Genomic DNA, 23,827 nt, shown 5'->3' on the forward strand with positions numbered 1-23,827 from the left:
GTGAAATGGCATGGATTCCAGTCTCTATCCGAAATCATTGTCAGATGATAAAGCTTTGGTGTCGTATTGTAAATACGCACTCGGAAAGATTACCATCACGGATATATGCTTGGGACTGTTTTTCACGAAATCATAAGGATACGTGGTTCAACAATATAAAGTCGACCCTTAACATTTAAAGACAACAGAAAGAATTATTTATGAAGGAAGTGTTAATATCCATATCATATATTTAAACATTTAAATATAATTAAGGATGTATATGTTGAACAATTATTACAATAACGAACACATGTACCAATGTATATGTTTATTATTGTGACTGAGGGGTAAACAAAACGAAGACTACTTCACAAAATTGGGGAACCTTTTGCGTTGAAAGATTTGATCCAGATAAACCTCACTGTACCATAAAAGTAATGTGTTAGGAATATGACTGTTAATGTTTATTTTTATTGCCCAATTGAAAGTTTTTTTATGTCAATGTATGACCCTTATTTGGGGGGGGGGGGGGGGGCTTCAATAAATAATTGATGGAGGGTATCACTAGGTTTCTGTTATTGTTACCACATATATTGCGTAGGTAAAAATGTTACCTTTTCCCATATTGTTTACGTTTCATTTGGTGTGTAATGTAACAGTGGAATACCAACGTGCCAAAAGAGAGAAAATTGGTTAATATAACACAGCCGGTAACACCAAGAAAGATACAGACGAAGTTTTGTGAACTTTATTGACCTTGTCATATAGTATTTCGGATAGTTTTCCCGACCTATTCACATATTTTTAAGCCTGAAAAAGTGACCTATTCCAGCGGTACGTCCAATTACCTTGAATATAGAAAGTGGATCCCCCTGAGTCCTATATCTCTTCCTGTTCGGTGGGAGGCAAGGCTTAGTGCTGAAGTTCGTACTTTGACCTGTAATGGTTTACTTTACAAATTGTGACTTGGATAGAGAGTAGTCTCATTAGCACTCATACCACATCTAATTCTTTTTATATCTATCAGTATATAATTTTCGGCTACAAAATTTTAAATGCCAAGTATCTTGCTTCGAACGTTTCAATGATATAGACCTATTACGAAACACATAACTAAGATAACTTCTTGTTTCGAGGTACTATTGATTCAACTGCAATACATATTTCGTGTCAATCTGTGTATATTCTATGTTTAAACTATAAAAGACCAGAAACTTTGTAGATTTGTTTATTGTTAAATAAGTATTTTAGAGTCTTTGTATTGTTTTTCTGTCAGAAAACAACTCTGGACTGAAATCTCGGGCCTCAGTAACCACCACCTGCAATAAAAAGAATAAAATTTATAATGTGCACAAATAACGAAAGCACAACATTTTTTAACTTATACGGCTCAAAATAAATTTACCATATATATATATATTTGAATCATAAAACTCAACCTTAATAGGTAATATTTATATGACATGTTTAGCGTGTTTGTACACAAAAAGAAATTGTAAAATTCACAAGTCAATTGCATACATAGTATGTCACCAATATCATCGTGGTAATGCTTTATAACTAAATGTCCTTCTTCTAACAAAGAGATATAAAAGTTAAGAGTATTTATCACTGATAGACATAACTATGATTATATGACAATTTCAATTTAAAATATAAGAGTTTATGTTACCTATTTTCCCTTTCCCTGACACAAATCCACTTCCGTATCCGATACTGTTTCCATATCCATATCCACCATCGTATCCACCGTTTCCATATCCTCCATATCCTTTTCCATATCCACCATGACCTCCGTATCCTCCATATCCTTTTCCGTATCCGCCATAACCACCAAATCCTCCATTTCCGTATCCACCGTATCCGCCGAAACCACCATATCCTTTACCGTATCCATAATTTATTCCTCCTCCGTATCCTTTACCGTACCCGTCATATCCATATCCTTTACCGTATCCGTCATATCCATCATAAATGATTTTAGTGTAACCTCCGTGACCCCCAAATCCTGGTCCGTATCCACCATAACCTTTGTCATAGAATGCACAGGCCATTGCGACACACACACTCAACAGGATAAGTTTCAGCATACTGGATTTCTGAAAATGATAAATGAATTAAAATACTTGATGGTTATAAAATGCTGTCAAAAAATGTAAAAAAATGCAGGATAAAAGTAATTATAGGTCACTATCATGTAACAGTAAGAAAACCCATACCTTATATTCAGCTATAAAAGGTCCACATGAAATAGTTCAAACGAGAAAAATAACATTTTAAAAACAAAACAAACAAAAAATACCTGAAATCAACGCTGTTAGCTGTGGAGTCCTACTAGGAAATGACTAGAGTACTGCACGAAAAAAAACCCCAGAAAATGAGATGTTGATAATATTAGCAATTTAGCTTCATACCAGCATAGTATCAAACTAACGTTATTATATGTATCAAAATAATCGTCTAGCGAGTCTACTGGAATTGTCTAGTTAACTATTGAAAATGACCGCATTTAATTTGGTATTTATCATTGGGAATCTTTGACAACTGATAACAATGCATGATCAATAGCTTTGATAAAAATATAGTGATATACACTAGAGATTAAACAAAAGAATTGTCATAATCTTAAAGAAAAAAATGCCGTATTGGTTTAACCAGGACGATGATATATTCAATCTTATGAAAACTAGCTTATCTACTAAAGCGAAATAATCTGAAGAACAATTATGTCTACTAATAGATACATGTACTTACTTGATTTCAGGTCAACAACACTGATACCCAATGTGGAGGTACAGCAACTATATATACCCAAAACTTTACTGGTCATTAAAAAAGGCAATCTATCAACATATCCTTCTGTACATGTATTTTATTACTTACATCATTGAACCACAGATTTTAATCTGTCTATTACATTATTGTATGTCGATAATTGGATCATTAAGTAATATGGATCATCTGCCTTTAACTTACAATTGCAAATTCTTCTGATATTATACTAGTATATAAAAAAACGAGTCATTTTAGATAACACATCGTTACTTGATCAAAACAAAAATATTGACATACATGTACATAATCAATAACCTTGTGACATATCTGGTTTAAAACAAATCATAAATAATAATTATATTTTTAAGAATAATACTTTTAGAATCATGTTGTTTAACCATGTACCTATCTTGTTTAAAACTTTAATCTGGTCTGTAAGTGCTGAAATATTTCTCTATTTAGAGATAAATCCAATTGGATAACACCAATTTTTCAATTAGTATCTCCTTATACAAATAACAATTACATTAAAAAATTTAGTTACTTTAGTACTTATGAGAAGAAAACATCATTTTCTTAGATCAGATAATGCAAATTCTTTACAAATCTTTCACATTTTAGGAATAAATCCTTATTTATGTTGTTTATGGTATTAAATACAAGAAGTCACGGCAACCGAAAATTTCTACGCGAAAAACTGTTATTTAAAATTATCTTCACCATGATTTATCCAAGGCAAAAGTTCGGAATGATAAAAACTGAATCTGGATCTTTTATTTATATAGAAATAACTATTTTCCCTTCTCACCCTTCCGGAACACTTGAGATAACCCCCACTTTTTTAATGACCCAAAAATATCTGGAACCTTTATTATAGAAATAACTATTATACCTGCGTTTACTTCCGGAGCACCTGAGATAACCCCTAGCTTTTGATGGGGTTCGTGTTGCTTAGTCCTTAGTTTTCTATGTTGTGTCTTGTGTACTATTATTTGTGTTTGTCTTTTTCCCTTATTATCCATGACGTTGTCAGTTTATTTTCGATCTAATTATGAGTTTAAATGTCTCTCTGGTATCTTTCGCCCCTCCTCTACAGATCCTTAAATTAAAACATGCAAAGCGTTTTCATGGCATTATTAAATACACAATGGAATCTTTTAAAGCCAAAAAAGGTTTACTATTTCAAATTGATGATTAAAATTTTATCTTATTCCTTATTATCAAACTGAATTCTTATTTGTGCACGACAACTTTTAAATGACAATTAATTGTTCCGAAAAAACTCATTTCGAATATAATTGTGTTTGCCATTGAAAATAAAAGAGGTCAATAACATGATATAAAAAAAGTTTTATCACGCTCCCTATATAGAATTACTTGATGTGTATTATAGTATAAACAAACAAAATTTATGCTATATAGATATAAGAAGATGTGGTTATGAGTGCCAATGAGACAACTTTCTCATCCAAGTCACAATTTGTGAAAGTAAACCATTATGGGTATTGTATGGTCTTCAACACGGAGCCTGAGCCTTGGCTCTCACCGAACATCAAGCTATAAAGGGCAAAAAAAAATGACATGTGTAAAACCATTCAAACGGGGAAACCAACGGTCTAATCTATATAAAAGATATGTTCAAAGATACCAGGATTATGATTTAATACGCCAGACGTGAGTTTCGTCTACACAAGACAAATCAGTGACGCTCAAAACAAAATAGTTACAAGGCCAAACAAGTACAAAGCTGAAGATCATTAAGGACCCAAAATTCCCAAAAGTTTTGCCAAGTACGGCTAAGGTAATCTATTCCTGGGATAAAAAAAAAATCCTTAGTTTTTCGACAGGAAATTTATTATAAATGGCCATATACTAGTAATTGAAATTCATTTTAACACCGAAATGCTGACATCTTGCCTGGTTATACCGTCGGGGACGAAACGTCCACCAGCAGTATGTATAGACTGAGTGACCTGTGTGAAACTGAAATATCAAAATCTAGAAACAAGGAGAATTATTATTGTTTATATCATATCAAATTAGAATAAATTCCCTTGGGTAATCGTCCGCATATAATTAGTTAATTCTTGATTTATTAAAGATTATAGGCATTTTCTGGTAGTTAATCTAATGCATTGTAGTTTAAACTTTGTTGATGTCTATTGGTTGTAATGTTTCTCCATTCATCTTGACATAATATATCTTATATTAAACCGAAAATAAATAAAAATTTATCCGTTAAGACAACAACTGTATTTTTTTTCAAACAAACTAGACGCACTGACAATACTATCATATTACAGTATGGTCAATATTGTCTGCAATGAACAAGAGTTATGCTTCTTAGTTCTTTTAACAGAAAGAAATTATTGATTGTCAGTTCCGGTGTTTGGTGAAACTTGCATTGGACCGTATTTAACTGAACTAAAACGTCAAGGGTCTCTCTCATTTAAATAAAGTTCTATTAATCTGCATATAGGCGTCTCAGCCTATTTTTAAAATGCTTGTCTATATCATTTTCCATAGACATATCGTTGTCTAAAAGCTAATAGTTATGAGTATATCAAAAAGGAGATATTATACCAATGTGACAGTAAAAAAACAGAAAGCGAAAAAAATTAGTAACACCCTTGCCTATAGAAAAGAAACAAACAGACAAAATAGAGTACACTAAAAAATACATAGTTACGGAGAAATCCATCCGCTTACAAACTAATACAGTTGTTATCTGTTGCAAATATTGAATTACACAATTTGGGAATATTTTCAATATCAACAGAAAATAATTTAGTATTAAATAGCATGTAGATACCGATAGCATACGTGTGTTCACATTTTTTTGTTCAATGCAGTATATCATTCTTCGCTCATTGTTTTTGTGTATTATGTTATAATAGAATAGATGATGGAAACAAGGAATGTGACACAGAGAAAACAGCCCCACCAAAGAGCAGACAACGACATAAGGCCACCAATACCAATTGCTTCAACGCAGCGAGAAAATCACACATCATAAGGCGGCTATCAACTGGTCTCTAAATAACAATGTATACTAGTTCACACAAATAAACGCTACACACTAAGCTTTGATACACACAAATGAACTTTAAGTATTAGGTGCATTACTATTATAAGTTACATCTATTATTGGCTTTGGACTAGTATTATTCTAAGTGTCTTTTTGTTGTTGGGATGCTTAAGTAGCCTGCCACGTCCCCCGTGTGCTTTTGTTAGATGTATTTCTGTTTGTATTCATCTGATGAGTTAAGCCTTTTTCAAATGATTTTTATAGTTTGTTCTTATGTTGTATTGTCACACCACTGTCTCGGGTGAGGGAAGGGTTGGCGCCTTAATACAAGTTTAACCCCTCCGTTTTCTATCCTGAGTAAGTAATGAACCTGCAATTCAGTGGTTGTCGTTTGTAGGTGTATATCATATTTGTTTTTCGTTTGTTTTTTACACATAAACTAGGCCGTTAGTTTTTTTTACAGTTGTCATAACAGGGCTTTATATAGCCGACTATGTAGTATGGGTAATGGTGACGTACAGATGAATAGCACAAGACTTACAAAGGCTGTATCCTATAAGCTGTATTTAATTTTGAAATTAAGTATCTATAGGCTTATTCTTAAAAGGTTACCAATTTATAAATTTAGCACTGTTATAAGATATTTGAATATTATATTATCTGTTCAAACATTGGCTGGTTACTACTTTATATTTTGATACATAATGATTTTTAAGTTGTTATTAACTTTGAACTATATTGCAGTAACTGCAAGAACCCTCAGATCTGTTATTTGTGTCTTGAGTCTTTTTGTTAGTTTCTTTTTGATGTGTGCTTTTTGCTGATCTAATGAGTCAAATCTGTTTTGAGTGACGTTTATTTTATGTTTGTGTCTATTTCAGGACAGGAGCCTGGTATTCAATGGTTATTGATTGTTGCTTTATATCAAATTTGTTTTTCGTTAATGTTTTTTTTACACCAACAATGCCCGAATTTTACTCGCTTAAATTGTTTTGCATTTGTCATATTGGGAATTTTTTAGCTTGCAATTCTGTATTGGTATTGCTCTTGCTGAAATTTGTGCGTTGACCTTTAGATAATAGCATTCAAGTCATTTGGTCTCTATCGGAAGTTGATATCGAAAGGTATGGGCTTTGCTCATTGTTGAAGGCCGTACAGTGACCTATAGTTGTTAATGTCTGTGTCATTTTGGTCTCTTGTGGACAGTTGTCTCATTGGCAATCATACCACATCTTCTTTTTTATAATCAATGGCAATTTTTATATTAACAGTTATTGTGGTTTCCTTTATTTCAAGTTTCATCGGATACATGCGTTCAACATGTGCACCAAACTGAAGTGAGGTGACATAAATTATGTAGAGGAAGGTGAAAGTAAAAGATAAAGCTAGCTTCTTTTAATTTTTCTCTGGATGCTCCTATATTATGTCTTCCTCGTATGAATAAAATACCAAGTCTATGAGAAAATGAACACTTGTCGATTGCATGTTGAAATACACCCCAAAACGTAACAAAAGGAGTAGGTCCAGTAAGACCCTTTTTTGGCCCCAAAATATAGCAGTTTTACAAAATTGTTAAAATATATATATAAACTTTTAGTTATTTATTGGACAGTAGAATGCTTCTGCTACATAAATATGGGCTGTGTTTGACAATACAATGCACACATATCGGGTACCAACACCATAAAGTCATGCTACATTACTGAAATCTTCACAATTCTAGCATTTTAGTTAAATTTTAGACGGTTTTCGTGTAAAACGAAAGTGGCCGCATTCGTGTTCATCCTTAATATTGAAATGTAAGTTGTATTTTATGATAATACATAACATATATAAAGGTTGAGGATGAACACGGATGTGGCCACTTTCATTTTTGACAAAAACCATCTGAAAAGTGTCATTTTTCGGCATATTTGGTAGATTTTTCATATTTGAGCTTGAATTGGATGGTTTTAAATGACTTAATCAATTCAAATCTTTCACATGTACTAATTGATTCAAATGAAATAGACACTTACGTGTTTAAAAAGTGGTCAAAATATTTGGTCAGATGAACCTGAAATTTGAGGCCAAAATCGGTCCTTACCGGACCTACTCCTTACTGGCAATAAAAAAAAACCCAAGATATTGATGATGTCAGTCCAGAGAATTCCTATTTTGTATCCGAGTAGGGTTTTCTTTGTTTCTACGTTAGCCTTATGAACAAATTTGGACACATGCTTACATTGTCTATTTTATTAAAGACGACATAGAAGTTAACAACTATAGGTCACTGTATGGCCTTCAACATTTACCAACACATGAAATTCCAAATAGGAGACCAAAAAGTCCCGTAAATGACAAAGGTTAAACAATTCAAACGATAGAAACCTTTGCCCTGATTTATGTACAAAACAATGAACACAAATCCAATTATGACATAAAGAATTAAACGACAACCATTAAATTTACAACCTCCTTAAGACATGCACATACAGAATATGGCGGGGATTAACATGTTTACTGGCGGCCAACCCTCCTTGATATATATACTAATAAAATATGTTAAAAAGAGCTAAACTCATCAGATTGATACAAAGCAAAGACAACAACTAACAAAAACGAAAAAGACACGTAGTGCAGATCTGCAAGAACTAGTAGTTACTGAAAGCTAATTCAGAGCTTACAACAACTTATAATGCAAACACGTATCTACTACCAAAATATAAATCACGACACACCCATAATCCAATGAATTGAGTTTGTTTACAATCAGAGAAAAAAACATGACATTGCATGTACAATGCCAAAATATAGGTATATTTGTAAATGAAGATTTTCTGGGTGCAGGTATAAAAAGGCACGTTGAAGACTAAAAAAGTAAATTTGGACGTGGATATACATAGAGGTACTCATTTGACAGTGATGACGACTGTGATAATGATGTTGATAATACTGAATCCCCTCATTTACATTTAGCTTGTTTGTAATCGGCTATCGCTCACTCAGTCTCTCAGAGACTTTCCAATAGGGATTTAATTAGATAAAAAAAAGTAATGTTCATGCATGTTTGTGCATGAAAAAGAATAAAACGACACACTCCCACTCAAAAAAGTAAGAATAGTAGGTTAATACTCTGGAATACGTTTATGTTGCCATGGGGTTTTTACACGCATAATTTGATGAAAAAATATTGTGGTCTAGCAGATGACAAAAAAAAATATTCTACTTCCAAATTTTCCCAATACGATGTAGTGTTCAATTTTGAAACAAAACTATTTTGATTAGAACACCTAGAGTAGAAAATCTGAAAAAAATACCGTCACACACTTTTAAAGTAATAAAAAAATGTTTTTAAAAGTAATAAACACGCCCGTATAGAATGCTTGAATATTCAAAATTATGTAGTTTGAATCTAATGATGTTGAGTAGAAGCTTTTCATTTAATCATTGTTGAGACTTTGTCTACATATACAAAAGCTTTTCTTTTACAGAAACGGATCTAAAGAAATTTGCAGTTTCAGTTTTCACATCAAGTATTTTGATTTAGAACATATAGATTTGTCTCATTGGCACTCACACCACATTTTCCCACATCTATGTCAATCAAAGACAAAGAAACACGCTTTCGAAGAGTGTGACATATTATTTAGTTTTGAGTGTTTAGAACGAAATTTCCTTGCGCTTTTGACTGATAACCGAACGTATTTTGTATAATTCCGTGGATACTATCCCTGTCGTTTATTCATCATTCACACAAAAACTTTTCTCCCCAAAAAATGGATATCTATGTACTTTCACGTATAGAGATATGATTTTTTATGACCATCCAGCGGAACTTGCGGTTATCCGATGTTCAGTACTTCAGTACTTAGTTACTAATACTATAAAATATTTCATGATAGCCCAAGTTTATTGTTTGATCTTACAAGACAAACATATTGACCCATTTAGAGAAATGTCTTTAATATTATTGCTTGACAAAAAACTGATGATTTTTACACGATTTTTATGCTTTTTTGTTGTTTTCATGACGATTCAATAGTAATGGTCAAGTGCTCTATATTACAATTAGCCACTTATGTGTTAACATAAAGCCTTTAGTCGTATTCATGTTGTCAAAAAGTAAAAACAGTTGTTTGGTGTAGGTTTTTATATTCTTATTTTTTTATGTACAGATAAAATTATTGATTGTAGTATAACAATCTGACATTTATATTTATTTATTATGCATACTTCCTCCATGCATGATCTTATATAAAAATGTATAAAAATGCTATTCCTTTCCACTGATACTCACAGGACAAGAGGCAGGTAAATGTGTTTCCATTTGTTCATAAATATGATTCGCACAATCGACCCTTTTCGTTTCTTTTGTTTAAAAATACAATGTATTCGATTCATTGCTTTATCTCATTTTACAAAATGATACTATGAATTTTTTATTTGATTTTTGCATTAATTAATTTTGTTTTTGATTTTTCTATTATGGTGTGTGTGTTTGTTTGTATGGTTTGTTTTATATATTCTGGGTACATTATACATTAGATAACTTGTTACGATTTGAAACTTTATAAAATTTATAAACTCATAAATCTAAAGCAAACTGACAACGCCATGGCTAAAAATGAAAAAGACAAACAAACAACAGCACACATGACACAACATAGAAACCTAAAGAATAAACAACACGAACCCCATAAAAAAAATAGGGGTGATCTCAGGTGCTCCGGAAATTTAAGCAGATCCTGCTTCACATGTGGCACCCGTCGTGTTGCTTATGTGATAGCAAATCCTGTAAATAGTCTAATTCGGTAGGTCACATTCATGAAAGGGAAGGGGATTGTAGTTACGACGTAAGGAACATATCCGATATCATTTGTGAAACGGTTATTCCATAACGGTCAACCAACTCGTGATGGCGTCCGTAAAATTAACGAAAGGATGATTTCAACTTCACCATTTGGAACTCTTGGTTTAATAGCTTCCTTGTGAGCAGCAACCCTCTATCAAGAAAATCATGATAGGAAATGCAAGCACGGGAATATAATATATCTCATATTTACCATAATGTAAATCTGACGTTGCTACTTGTTGTGTTATGATCTATCTTTGGAACTTGCTTTATGGACTTGGTCTACCTTCAATTTTATTCATGAGACAAGTAATGCACCTATTGCAGCAGAAGCGTGACATATTGATGGACATGATCTCATTCCGTTGGTGTTCATGCTCTTTCGCCTTATCTCATTTTGATCAGTGTATAACTAGAATGCCTGTTTGTATTTGTCCATGGTTGTTTGTTCTTTTATTTTTGTCTTTTTATACCTTGCTTTGATTGTTTGTTCTCCCTTTTGTCTTTTTGTACCTGGCCTTTGATTTTTTTGTCTCCTTGCACTTTGCTGTGATTATTTGTTCTCCCATTTTGTTCTGTTTTTACCCTGCTCATTATTATTTTATTCCTGTTTTTGCCTGCTTTCACGTTGACTGTTAGGGTTCAAGTGAACTATTACCCATTACCGTTTTAAATACCATAGCCTTAAATATTTACTACTGTAACTGTCATAGTTTAAGTTCTTAAAGAATTGTATGTATTTTAAGTTTAAAACCATTATATAAACTACTTGGAAGTTATGATGATCTAGTCTCTATACAACAAAAGTTGACATTTTATTAATGTTATGAATGTTTTTGCGGACTGCTGCCCAAAATATTTGTTATATTTGGTGTCAGTTGTCACTATTTAAATGGTTATGTTTTGTTAAGTGCAATAATTGTTCTTTATTCTGGCGTCGTTAACGATAAATTTATGGGTTTCTATATTTGTCCCAATTTACTACCGAAAAGGTACTAGAATTAGATTATTCATCTAACTACAAATAGTGTGGGATCAGCGACATGGTTCTTAATTTAGTATTGGTTATAAGTAAGAGTTTGCTTCGTTGAAGTTTAATATCCACAGGACAAGAGGAAGGTAACGGCTTCCATTTTATATTTTTATGACATTTAGTTCTGAGCATAAATATTTATTCTATTAACTCTTTTTTTTTTTAACTTCTAATATAATACCATTTACAAAGGATTATAATAGCATTGCAGACAAAGTGAATTTTAGAATACTCGTATCTATTCGAAAGAATATAATCAAATTTCAAGTGCATGTGCGTAATCTTTTATCTTCGTATAAATAGTTCAAAGGTAGTTCGAAAATAAAAGATAAATGACAGTCAATGATCAAAGCTAAAAGAAATAATGGTAGTACATTATTTTTGTTTATCTATTTTGTGTCTTGATTTAAAATTTACTTTACAATGACACAATTTCAATATTTATGCATTTTATGTCATTGTCTATTATAATGTGTTAATTATTGAGATTACCCAAGCCGTTTTCTAAGACACAGTTTTATGATAGAATGAAATTCAAAACAGTGTGGCTGTGGCCATTGATTGACACATTAAATTCATCCACTGACTGGGACAATTTACGTGAACGTTTGTCTGTAACGACCACTGTTCACGACGTACCTACGATAGACATTTAAACTGTGGGGTCACCGAAGGTTTCTAAACGCCTTTAATTATAAAATAATTCGAAAAATTAATAAGGAATACCCTTTATGTTTTGATTTATATAATTGATATAAATCAAAACATCGTGTTATTTCTGATTAATTTTTCGAATTACTTTATTAAGGTGTTGAGAACCTTTGGTGACCCCATAGTTTAAGTGTCTTTAAAAAGTACATAGTGAGCAGTGGTCGTTACATACAAACGTTCACCTAAATTGTCCCAGTCAATGGATGAATTTCATATGTCAATCAATGGCCACAGCCACACTGTTTTGAATTTCATTCTAATCAGCATTGATAAACAAAATATGCTTAAACTGGGGCTTGAAAAAGCTGTGAAGTTTGGACTTTTACTGTGACTTTGGGATGTACAACAGCACTAAAAACATTGTTCCTGCGGTTTTGGTTTTGTTAGGTGAATATAAAGCGATCTACTTTAAATCAGTATTAACTCAATAGTTTGTTGTATAATAGTTCATCAATGCCAAGTTGTGTAAACCAAATTAATGTTTATAATTTCAGACAATCAAAATTATCATCAAAATGCGATTGGCCATCATTTTGATTCTGTTGACTCTTGTAGCAAGTGGATATGCAAGATTCTTTTGTAAGTACAACTTTAACTTAATAAAATTAAGAATGGAATATAGGTTTTTTTATGATTAAATATAACAAATGCGTACAAAGTGAATAAGACAGCAACCCACAGACCCTAACATTGTTTTTTTTTGTGATTAAGATTGTGACACGGTGTTGACTGCTGTACCCCTATATTGACACTTTTGCGTATTATGTCTGTTTGTTTTATTCACGCATCGTTGTCAATATAATGGAATTTGATGCGACTGCCATAGTGAGAGGACCAGGTTCAATCAACCATTTTCTAAATAAGAAATTACCTGTAACAAGTAAGGGATATGGCAGTTGATGCGTTTGTGCTTTTATTTTTTGTCATTTGATTAAGGACTTTCCGTTTCGAATTTTCCCCGGAGTTCAATTTTTTTTGTAATTTAACTTTTTATAGATCAACTTCTGTAAAATAATGTGTCTTTACGATATGTCAAGCTCTAAAAAATTTCAAAAATGATAAATCTCATGGAATATATAAATCTTTATTTTTATTTCAGTTTACCGTAGACCATATTACCGACGAAGTTACTACCCTTCTTACAGATCATATAATTATTATGGTGGATCAAACAACTACTACAAGGACGCCGGAGGTAAGCTATTATCCATAAATGTTTAGGGGCAAGCTGAATCTGACTCCGGGTGCGGGAATGTCACGCTGTTTTGAAGACCCATTGGTGGCATTGGGCTGTTTTCGGCTCATTAAGCGGTGTGTTGACTTTGAAATATTCATCGTTTCCGTTCTCAATTTTAAGTTTTGATGCAGTGCATTGTAAAACTTGTTTGAACATATCTTTGACTAAAATAATCGCTGCTGCGTTTCTGACTAAATGGAACTGCACTACCTTTAAATAAGCTTTTATTTAGAACATTGCAATGGGGTTCACCTTATTTCATTTCAAGGACACACACATTTAAATTTTTTTTTCAAAAACAAAATGTATACCTCATAGATGTCAGACGTTAGCATTAAATCTCCTATGGACTTCGAAAAGCGAAAAACGAGATTAAAAAGCTGAAAAGTGATTATCTTTGGTCAAAGTGAATTTTAAAGTAAATTGTTGTAAAAAGATGAAAATTTTTTGTCGATAGACGATTTAGCGAGTGTTTAGACATGGTTAAAGAGGGACGAAAGATACCAAAAGGGACAGTCAAACTCATAAATCTAAAACAAACTGACAACGCCATGGCTAAAAATGAAAAAGACAAACATACAACAGCACACACGAAACAACATAGAAAACTAAAGAATTAACAACACGAACCCCACCAAAAAACTAGGGGTGATCTCAGGTGCTCCGGAAGGGTAAGCAGATCCTGCTCCACATGTGGATAAAGGACCAAGCTTTAGGTTTGCATTATACCAAACAGTAACTCCACATTATTTCATGTTAATCCTATGTTCGTATGACCTTTAAGATTGGGAAACAATGTGCTGTTTTCAACATATAAATGTACTTGTTTACTATAAACTGATCACGTGCATTAGTGTATCAGTGATACATTGGGCGAACATACGTGTTTAACGGTCAGACAAGTAATTAACCAAATAAACATGACATATATTATCTGAAAAAAACAGTATAGTTAACAGGGTCAATGTATCGCCTTTGAGGCCAATAATTGTTCTACACCTTATAGGCTGCACTAAAAACATTGTCGAGCTTAATAAAATGAAACGGTCTTTCAATAAATCCGGCTGTGTCATTAGATCTTGTTGCATTTTTGATGAATCGAGTGCAAGAACTGTATAAAATGTTAATATCATTTACGGTTGATGTATTTTGCACAAAAACTGGACTAAGACTAAGAAGACTTTTGTCTTCATTTGGTTGCCTAATCTGCAGACTTTAGGCTAAATGTTAACGTTTGTTATGTTCAGCATGACTTGCACTTGGTTGAGTTTCGAAAAATAATCAATGTGTATTCAACAAAATTTCTAGAATTTCTATTAAACTTCTCCTTTTTTTTACAGATCGCAACGAAATTTGGTCTGATGCATAGTAAAGGAGTTTGAGAAACATGGACAAGAATCAGAACTGGCCAGAAAAGTTTTTAGTGAGCTTGTGTGATTCAATAACTTAGCTATTATGTAGATTTTTTTATAGAGATGAATACCATTGTATTTCCGGAATGTGATAACACTTTTTGATGTAAAAAAAGACATATTAAAAACTTTTTTATAGAAAAAAAAATCCTTCTTGTTTATAAGCTTACACATTTATCGGTTTTTTCATGACAGTTAAGAGCTTACCAACATATGTACATGTCTTTATGTAGCTAATAAGATTCATAACTCATAGTTCAATTACCATATTTTATTGTTGTTATTATGTGTTGTCATTCTCCGTTTATAACTCAATAATTCAGTTCCCTTTGTATTTATAAACAAAATTTGCATAGTATGCTCTAAAGCACTGACGCTTTTAGATATACTTTACTGAAATGTCGAAAACTCATTTGACATAGTATTATTGTGTTTACCACAACTACACAATGTGTATAATTAAACTCATGACAGATACCAGGCTTTCAATTTTGGACACAAGACGCGCGTTTTGTTTGTCCTAGATTAAAACACCAGCGACACTCGAATAAAAAAAGCCCATAAGCCGAAAGTTCTAAAAGGTTTGTCAAATGCAGCTAAGGCAGCAAATGCAGCTAAGATAGAAAATCTTAAGTATTTCGAAAAAAGTTTTGTCAACAATTTATTATGTTCATATCAATGAAATCTCATGTCAACACAGAAGTGCTAATTACTGGGGTGGTCAAGCCTTTGGGGAGGAAACCTCAACCAGATGTGGTATCGACCCAGTACTTGAAGTAATTTTATCTTTGATACTTGGCTTAAAAATTTGTATTCCAAGAAAGCGTTCTGCCGGTTAAAGACTCATTCTTCTAAACATGTAACAATTTTATGTACAATATTCTCCATCGAATAACACGTGGTCATACAGGACTAACACCATTATAAGAATATAATTTGTATCAAATTTAGCACAATAATGTTAAACCTGCACATTTACGTTATCAAATTTTGTAGCAATAAAGCTGAACGTGAAAAATTAGTCGAGATATTTTGGACCAAACAGTTCAGAGAAACATAAATAATTGTATATAATGAAATGATTATTTTACAAATGATAAACAATCGGCCTAGACTAGTATGCATGACATATGTCTACAGTAGAAAAACATTTGTTCAGTATGTTGCATAAATCGGTGTTTGTGGAATAAAATAAACGAACCAAGAACAATATGGTTAATCATTTTGAGCACAGAAGCAGTAATATTATAAATACCAAAAGGATATAATGGAACATCGAAAGACTCAAAGTCTCCGAAACTGGAAGTTAGTTTCCAAAGTGCAATAAGAAGTTAAATCACAAAAATACTGAACTCCGAGGAAATATCAAAACGGAAAGTCTCTAATCAAATGGCAAAATTAAAATATCAAACACATCAAACGAATGGAGAACAACTGTCATATTCCTAACTAGGTACAGACATTTTCTTATGTAGAAAATGGTAGATTAATGAAATTGAGAATGGAAATGGGGAATGTGTCAAAGAGACAACAACCCGATCATATAATAGACAACAGCAGAAGGTGACTAACAGGTCTCCAATGCAGCGAGAAATTCCCGCACCCGGGGGCGTCCTTCAGCTGGCCCCTAAACAAATATATATACTAGTTCAGTGATAATGAACGCCATACTAAACTCCAATAGTTATCAAAGGTACCAGGATTATAATTTAGTACGCCAGACGCGCGTTTCGTCTTCAAAAGACTCATCAGTGACGCTCATATCAAAATATTTATAAAGCCAAACAAGTACAAAGTTGAAGAGCATTGAGGATTCAAAATTCCCAAAAGTTGTGCCAAATACGGCTAAGGTAATCTATGCCTGGGATAAGAAAATCCTTAGTTTTTCGAAAAAATTCAAAGTTTTGTCACAGGAAATTTATTAAAATGACCACATTATTGATATTCATGTCAACACCGAAGTGTTGACTACTGGGCTGGTGATACCCTCGGGGACGAAACGTCCACCAGTAGTGGCATCGACCCAGTGGTGTAAATAGTTATCAAAGGTACCAGGATTATAATTTAGTACGCCAGAAACAAGAAACTAAAATTAAAAATAATACAAGACTAACTGAGGCCAGAGGCTCCTGACTTGGGACAGGCGCAAAAATGCGTCGGGGTTGAACATGTTAATGAGATTTCAACCCTCCCCCTATTCCTCTAGCCAATGTAGAAAAGTAAACGCATAACAATACGCTCAATATGTATAAACCTGGGTTTTTTTTGGCTAGCTAAAACGATATGGGTCCTTTAAAATATTGAAAGTGTTCTTTGCATTGAAAGATAATTTTGAAGGGAGCTGATAAATTCTTAGCTTTGAAAAACCTTTATATATTTTTGTAAATACATAGAACAGCATAAAACGAAGAAGGATTTTTTTACAAATATAATCGTAAAATAAGACCGTAACCAAACACCCTAACTGTTCAATCAACATATATGGAGGCTAAACATTCGGCTCAATTTTGATATATATTAAGTTAAGAGAGAAGATGATAAGTAAGCACCAAATTTTTCAAAAAGATACTAGATAAAAAACTGTATTTTTACACATACAATGTTAACATTGTCATAATTGGCATGCCATGAAACCAGGTGCAACCCACCATCTTTTCTTAAAATATCATGTACCGAGTCACCGAGTCAGGAATATGGCAGTTGTTAACAAATAGTTCGTTTCTATGTGTATTGACGTTTGTTTTTGGTTCACTTCGATGTTCCTATTGTTCTTTTGTTTTCTTCTTATAGTTGATGTGTTTCCGTCGGTTTTGGTTTGTAACCTGGATTTAAGAATACCGGTATAATACTGTTCCCTTAATCTAACAATGTAATTTGCCTCTTTAATACTGTTGTTTTATCGGTACAAATAACGCATCATAGATACCAGGACAATAAGGGCGGGAAATTCTATTAAGACAGGAAATAAGAATGTATTAGATAGGGGCCAATATTTCGCCTTACAACAATCCATCCACGGATCAATTCTAGTTGTTGCAATGGTACATTAACTTGTAATACCCCCTTAGTACCGATAAAAAGTGTCAACCCCTTTCAATTCCTAAAATTCTAAAGATATACTCTCTACCAACTTCAATCACAATATTTAAAATTTTGCAAGATCGACTTCATTAAACAGAACTGTGTCTACATTTTTGGGATTATTAAAACACATACATTTCAATGTGCGAAGAGTTATGACTACTCAACAACGAATTCACTGTAGATCATATCCTAAAATGCTGACAACTTAAATTGTCTACATGTTTGTTGAGTTTGGCGGGTAGATATTTCTACAAACAGCTGTTATTATAATATGTATTAATTATGCACCCCTTCTTTGTGATTTGATTTAATTTGTACTATTGAAGCAGAATTCAAATAAGACAATCTCCAAGTCAAAGATGATAATTATCTAGCATCCTCATATATAATATAAGGTTTTAAAATATGAATTTAAACTGCCGGTTAAGCGGTTAATCGGTCGAACAATTATCCGAGTAACCGGTTAGTCTTAACTTTTCGATTTGGCAACACTAATATGTACGGTGTTCTGTCAGTCAATATTAACCACAATTTTAGTGAGTGATTACATCTCATATTTCCTAGTGAATTTGAGATAAATGATATTATAACAAAACTAGGGGTCCGTTCCATATCTTGAAATTTTCCTCGATATTAACACAGGTGGTCTTCAAGCTAGAACCTATAACAAACGAGATGATGTCTACCTGTGGTTAACTGCTCCATTCTCATTTATATCATACGTCCTTCCCTTCTTATTGTGTGTATATATCCAAACTAACACGTCGCACTTGTGCATCTTCACAATATTTGGATATCATGAACAAGGAAGTGTTCCTTACACAAAAATTCCCCACAGATTTATGAGGGGGACAAAAATTGACATAACTTACGACTTACGATCGCTTTCAAGAATTGGTTGACCTCTGATCGGTTCCGAAAATTTACCGATTGTTTCATTTCGGAAGTGATATTTTGACTAAGCACGTATTAACTTACTTTGTCTATGTACCCAATTTCGCTGCATCTAAAATACAAACGCTGACATCCAATTTTGTCATTTATCTTGATTCAAACCTTTGTAATAGAATGATGCTACTAATTTAGTTAATTCTTGAATCAAAATGTATGTAAATGTATGCGCCAAACTTACCTTTCAATGCATTTTTATGATTATAAACAGTACAAAACAAAATATAAACTTTGTAACTATATGAAATGTACAAAAAATTGTAAAAAAGTTAAGACAATCATATAATAGTTTATTGAATTAACATTTCCCTGATGTTGAACGTCTTTGGAATTTATTGACCCAACGAATGAACACATTGCACACGAAGTAAATGGCAGCTTAGATATCAATAATAGTTGTCAAATAATGACTGAAGCCATATGTTGTAGAATAGTTGTCCGTAAATATTGTTAAAACCATTCTCATCGTCTTCATAAGTGTAATCATGGAATAGAAGGTATGTCAAAACAGGGGGCGGGAACACTGTTGGTTTAGAATTAGTTCCTTGTCCTGAAGTAAAGAATGTAATTTTCAATTATCTTTTATAATTTTATTGTAGAAGAAATAAATGTTGCGATATCAATCATCGGGTCGGCGACTCGAGAGCAGACATAGACTAAAGGGCACATAATTGCTGATTATTCTACTAAGGCAAAAAGAGAATTTTATTGACTTGTTTTTAAAGTTGTTTTTTTTTGTCTACGTGTGTGGTCGTTAAATGAGTTTCATGTCTCATTTTGTTCAGTAAGAAAATTGAAAATGGAAGTGGGGATTGTGTCAAAGCGACAACAACTAAGATCCTTTCTGATGTTCCCGGGGTTTTGTCTATAATAAGTGTCAATTCTTCTTACATATAATATAAACATTATGAGTTTTAGATTGTACATTATGAATATATATTCCTAATTTTCTTATCTTCTGCATGATCTTAGGGGGAAAGAGGGATTTTATAACTGACCATCAATGTATTAGTGCATCATAGACTATGCATACATTGGTACTGAAAGCATATACATAATTCCCTAGAATATTGAATCGAAAAGTTATTAAGATTTCATACGGAGATTTACATATGAGCACACATACGTTCCAATTAACCAACGAGTTTGTATAAACCATATGAGCAACTCGACGGGTGCCAATAGTAGTACAGGATCTGTTTAATGTTTTAGAGCATCATAGATCACCCTAATTTTTGGTGGGGCTCGTGTTATTCAGTCTTAAGTTTTAAATGCAACTTCTTTAGTTTTTTGTCATATCAGTTTCCTTCGACTTTTGTGTTTGGGCATCTCAGTACATCTGCCGCCTCTATTTTAATAACAGTTTTTTTTCTAGCATAGAATTTTGTCCTTTAATATTGAAATCAGCACCGCCGTTCTTATCGTCCTACCAATATTTGCGGACCATAGAGTCCCTCTTGTACGCCCATCATTAAATAAATATCACAAGGACAATAAGAATTAAGCAGCTTCTACATAGTCATAATACTTCACACGTGTCATTTCGGAGTCTTTTATAGCTTGATATGCGATTTCGGTTTCGCTCATTGTTGAAGGGCGTAAGGTAATTTTAATACATGTATGTAAAGTTGTTATATATCATTTGATCTCTTGCGAAACCAGGTTCAATCTAAACGTTTTCTACATTGGAAAATGCCTGTACCAAGGCAGGAATATGACAGTTGTTGTCCATTCGTTTGATGTGTTTTATCATTTGATTTAGCCATTGATTAGTGACTTTCCGTTTTGAATTTTCCTTGAAGTTCAGTATTTTTGTGATTTTACTTTTTGTGAAGAGTTGTCTTATTAATCATTGCATCTCATTTTCTTCATTTACTTTATTTTTATGATTTGCACCAAAAACCTTATTGTTTGTAAATATTAACTTACGTGTTCACTTAAAAAACTATATCTTCTTAAATTTACCATTATACAATAATGTCAATTAGGTTCTTGATATTAAGCATTGCGTATATTCTAAACAGATTACTTACGTTGTAACATATTTTGAAACTGTCCATTTATACATCCCAAACTCAAGACAATTAAAATACAATATTTCACAATCATTGTTCACTTCTTACTCGATCATGAGTTCTGACAAGAAGTATTTACATATGACATTTTAGTATGAAACGTCATTTCAGGGAAAATACCAAACATGATGCAACGTTACATGTGGTAAACATCTTTTACAAGATAAACTAAATTGTTTCTATACAAATAACTGTCAGAAGACAATGAAATTATTATGTTAACCACTAATTGTCCAGACAAAAAATGCAGAAATTCTTCATGTAAACTTCATTATAAATAATTAAACCAATTCTTCCGACGTAATGTTAAAAAAAAATTAGTCCATAGGAGTTTCCTAACAATATTTTCTCACGGAATTGTGAATTGTAACAAGAATCAGCGTGATTGGCTATATACCATTTGTATTAACTGTGTATTTCTAGTATACTCTAACATATATATACATGTACCTACATATGTTTAGTCCAAATGGCATTGCCTATGAAAGCATGCTAACCGGATAATGAGTACATACGTACTTTGAACTATTTGAACGAAGTGTGATTAATTTGTATGGAAACAAACAAAACGTGTTTTAAGCATATCAAAAAGAAAGGCAATAGCTAAACTTCCATTATGCAGGATTTGTTCATCTGGCCTTTGATTTCTGTTTAGGATTTGAACAGATAAAAGATATCAATGGGAATCGATGTAATTCAAAAGATAGTCATCACATTTCTATAAAACATTATTGAAGACCACTAATTTGTTGAACTGATTAATGAATTTTACTTTTTTTGTTTGTTTTCTCATAGTTGTGTACCGAATATCACATTTTGATTACAAGATTGTAACGGTCTTGAACATAAGCCCGTAAAATAAACTTAACCCCTTTATTCTGTGTTAGGACATTGAACAATATATATTCGGAACCTTCAGCAACGCTTAAATTCACCAAATAGAAAATGTATATTCTTTCAAAAGTACAGGTATGCCAGCAACGTTCAAACAATGGAAATTTGTATTTTTACATCTCAACAACCCCTCCTCTTTTAAGAAGCAGCACCTTATCTGATTTTTTTTAAGAAGCAGCACCTTATCTGATTTTTTAAAGAAGCAGCACCTTATCTGATGTTTTTTAAAATGTTAATCGAGTCAGTAACATGTTAGTTTCAACTTCCTAACCGATATCAATAATAAATTTCATATTAAAACATGATAATAAGAATACATTTCCGGCACATATTTACCCTAAGGTAAAACATTAAAATTATTAAAAAAAAACATCTAGCTAGACATGTTTATTAATATTGACCGTTTATCTTTTATGAAGGTTTTCCTTTATTGTTATAGACAGTTATAAATACTTGAATTAGGATACATGATGTAAAAGGATTTTTTGGCAGTATATTCTTTTGTTTTAGTAGCAAAGATACAAAATAAGAATTCTTTGGTACATATAACTTAATGACTGTTTATTTGAATTTATGAAATAGATAATACATATAGGAATATGTGGTATGAGTGTCAATGAGACAACTCTTTATAAAAAGAAATTGAAAAAAATACTGAACTCCGAGGAAAATTCAAAACGGAAAGTCCCTAATCAAATGACAAATTTAAAAGCTTAAACACATCAAACGAATGGATAACAACTGTCTATTCCCGACTTGGTACTTAGAAAAAACTCACTAATATGACAGTCGCATCAGATTCCTTTATATTGACAACAATGCGCGAACTAAACAAACAGACATAATAGGTAACAGTGTCAAAAATAGCGGTATAGCAGTCAACATTGTGTTATAATCATAATCACTATAAAAACAAACAAATATGTAACAAAGAAGCACAAAAAGGCATATATCAAATTTAACAACTTCAGCCATTGCTTTTTATTATACGATTTTATTTATCTATGTTAAATCTAAGTCGTAATTTGTAAAAGTCAACCATTATAGGTCAAAACGGAGCCTTGTCTCACACAGCAAGCTATAACGGGCTCCAAAAATGACCAGTGTAAAGGCATTCGAACGGGAAAACCAACGGTCTAATCTATATAAAAACGAGAAACGAGAAACACTTATGAACCACATGAACAAACGACAACCACTGAACATCAGGTTTCTGACTAAGGACAGGTGCAAACAAATGCATAGTATCAGATAATTCGTTGTGCGAAACTCCCCCAAAAATGTTTATCTATTTTTTTCAATCTCAGTTTTCATTCAAGGGAGAAGATAAACAGAGCTTTCGAATACCAAAAGTCGAAGAAAAGACAAACGGTTACAAAAAAAACTAAACAGAAATCTATAGGTTAAACAACACGAACCCCATTAAAAACTGAGGGTGAAAATGGCTGTTTCGGAAGGGTCCATAGTTCTATTCCAGAAAATGACCCGTTGAGTTAGTCCTGTTAAAAATGATTTGATGAGAAATATCTAATGAGTAGACATTATGTAGTGTATATTTTCCTACCCCAAGACAACATAAGTTCATAAAACATAAATATTCCTCTATTTATATCTTCTAATCCTAAAACTTGACCGAATGTAAAAAATCTAAATGCCAGAACAAATTTTCCCCCGTTGATCATTACAAGGTAAGAAGTCAGTAATACGTCACATTCGAGGAAAGGAATACCCTAATGTAACTACGACAAAAGGAATACAACAATGTTCATTTGTGACACTTATATTTCATACAAATCAGTGCAATATAGACA

General features: G+C 32.5%; 1 protein-coding gene and 2 long non-coding RNA genes across 4 annotated transcripts; 1 reads left to right on the top strand and 2 right to left on the bottom strand.

Moving 5' to 3' along the window:
- Nucleotides 1–1,194: 1,194 nt before the first annotated feature.
- Nucleotides 1,195–2,830, bottom strand: LOC139517041 (uncharacterized). Its single transcript, XM_071307635.1, has 3 exons — nucleotides 2,737–2,830; nucleotides 1,655–2,081; nucleotides 1,195–1,301 (listed from the first exon to the last, which is right to left on the bottom strand). The coding sequence occupies exons 2-3, from the start codon at nucleotides 2,070–2,072 to the stop codon at nucleotides 1,288–1,290; spliced, it is 432 nt and encodes a 143-aa protein (XP_071163736.1). The 5' UTR covers nucleotides 2,073–2,081; nucleotides 2,737–2,830; the 3' UTR covers nucleotides 1,195–1,287.
- Nucleotides 2,831–10,034: 7,204 nt separating this feature from the next.
- LOC139514910 (uncharacterized) lies at nucleotides 10,035–15,160 on the top strand. Of its 2 annotated transcripts, none has more exons than XR_011662746.1 (4): nucleotides 10,035–10,078; nucleotides 12,858–12,942; nucleotides 13,463–13,558; nucleotides 14,941–15,160. It is a non-coding gene; the product is annotated as an uncharacterized lncRNA (long non-coding RNA). The 2 variants fall into 2 exon arrangements; XR_011662747.1 differs by lacking the exon at nucleotides 10,035–10,078 and adding an exon at nucleotides 11,662–11,738.
- Nucleotides 15,161–19,316: 4,156 nt separating this feature from the next.
- Nucleotides 19,317–21,219, bottom strand: LOC139514911 (uncharacterized). The gene is made up of 2 exons (XR_011662748.1): nucleotides 21,081–21,219; nucleotides 19,317–19,597 (listed from the first exon to the last, which is right to left on the bottom strand). It is a non-coding gene; the product is annotated as an uncharacterized lncRNA (long non-coding RNA).
- Between the last annotated feature and the right edge of the window lie 2,608 nt (nucleotides 21,220–23,827).

This window comes from Mytilus edulis, chromosome 3 (assembly GCF_963676685.1).
Source record: "Mytilus edulis chromosome 3, xbMytEdul2.2, whole genome shotgun sequence".
NCBI lineage: Eukaryota > Metazoa > Mollusca > Bivalvia > Mytilida > Mytilidae > Mytilus > Mytilus edulis.

Coding starts and splice junctions, on each gene's coding strand:
- LOC139517041 (XM_071307635.1), bottom strand. CDS start 2,072: ATGCTGAAACTTATCCTGTTGAGTGTGTGTGTCGCAATGGCCTGTGCA.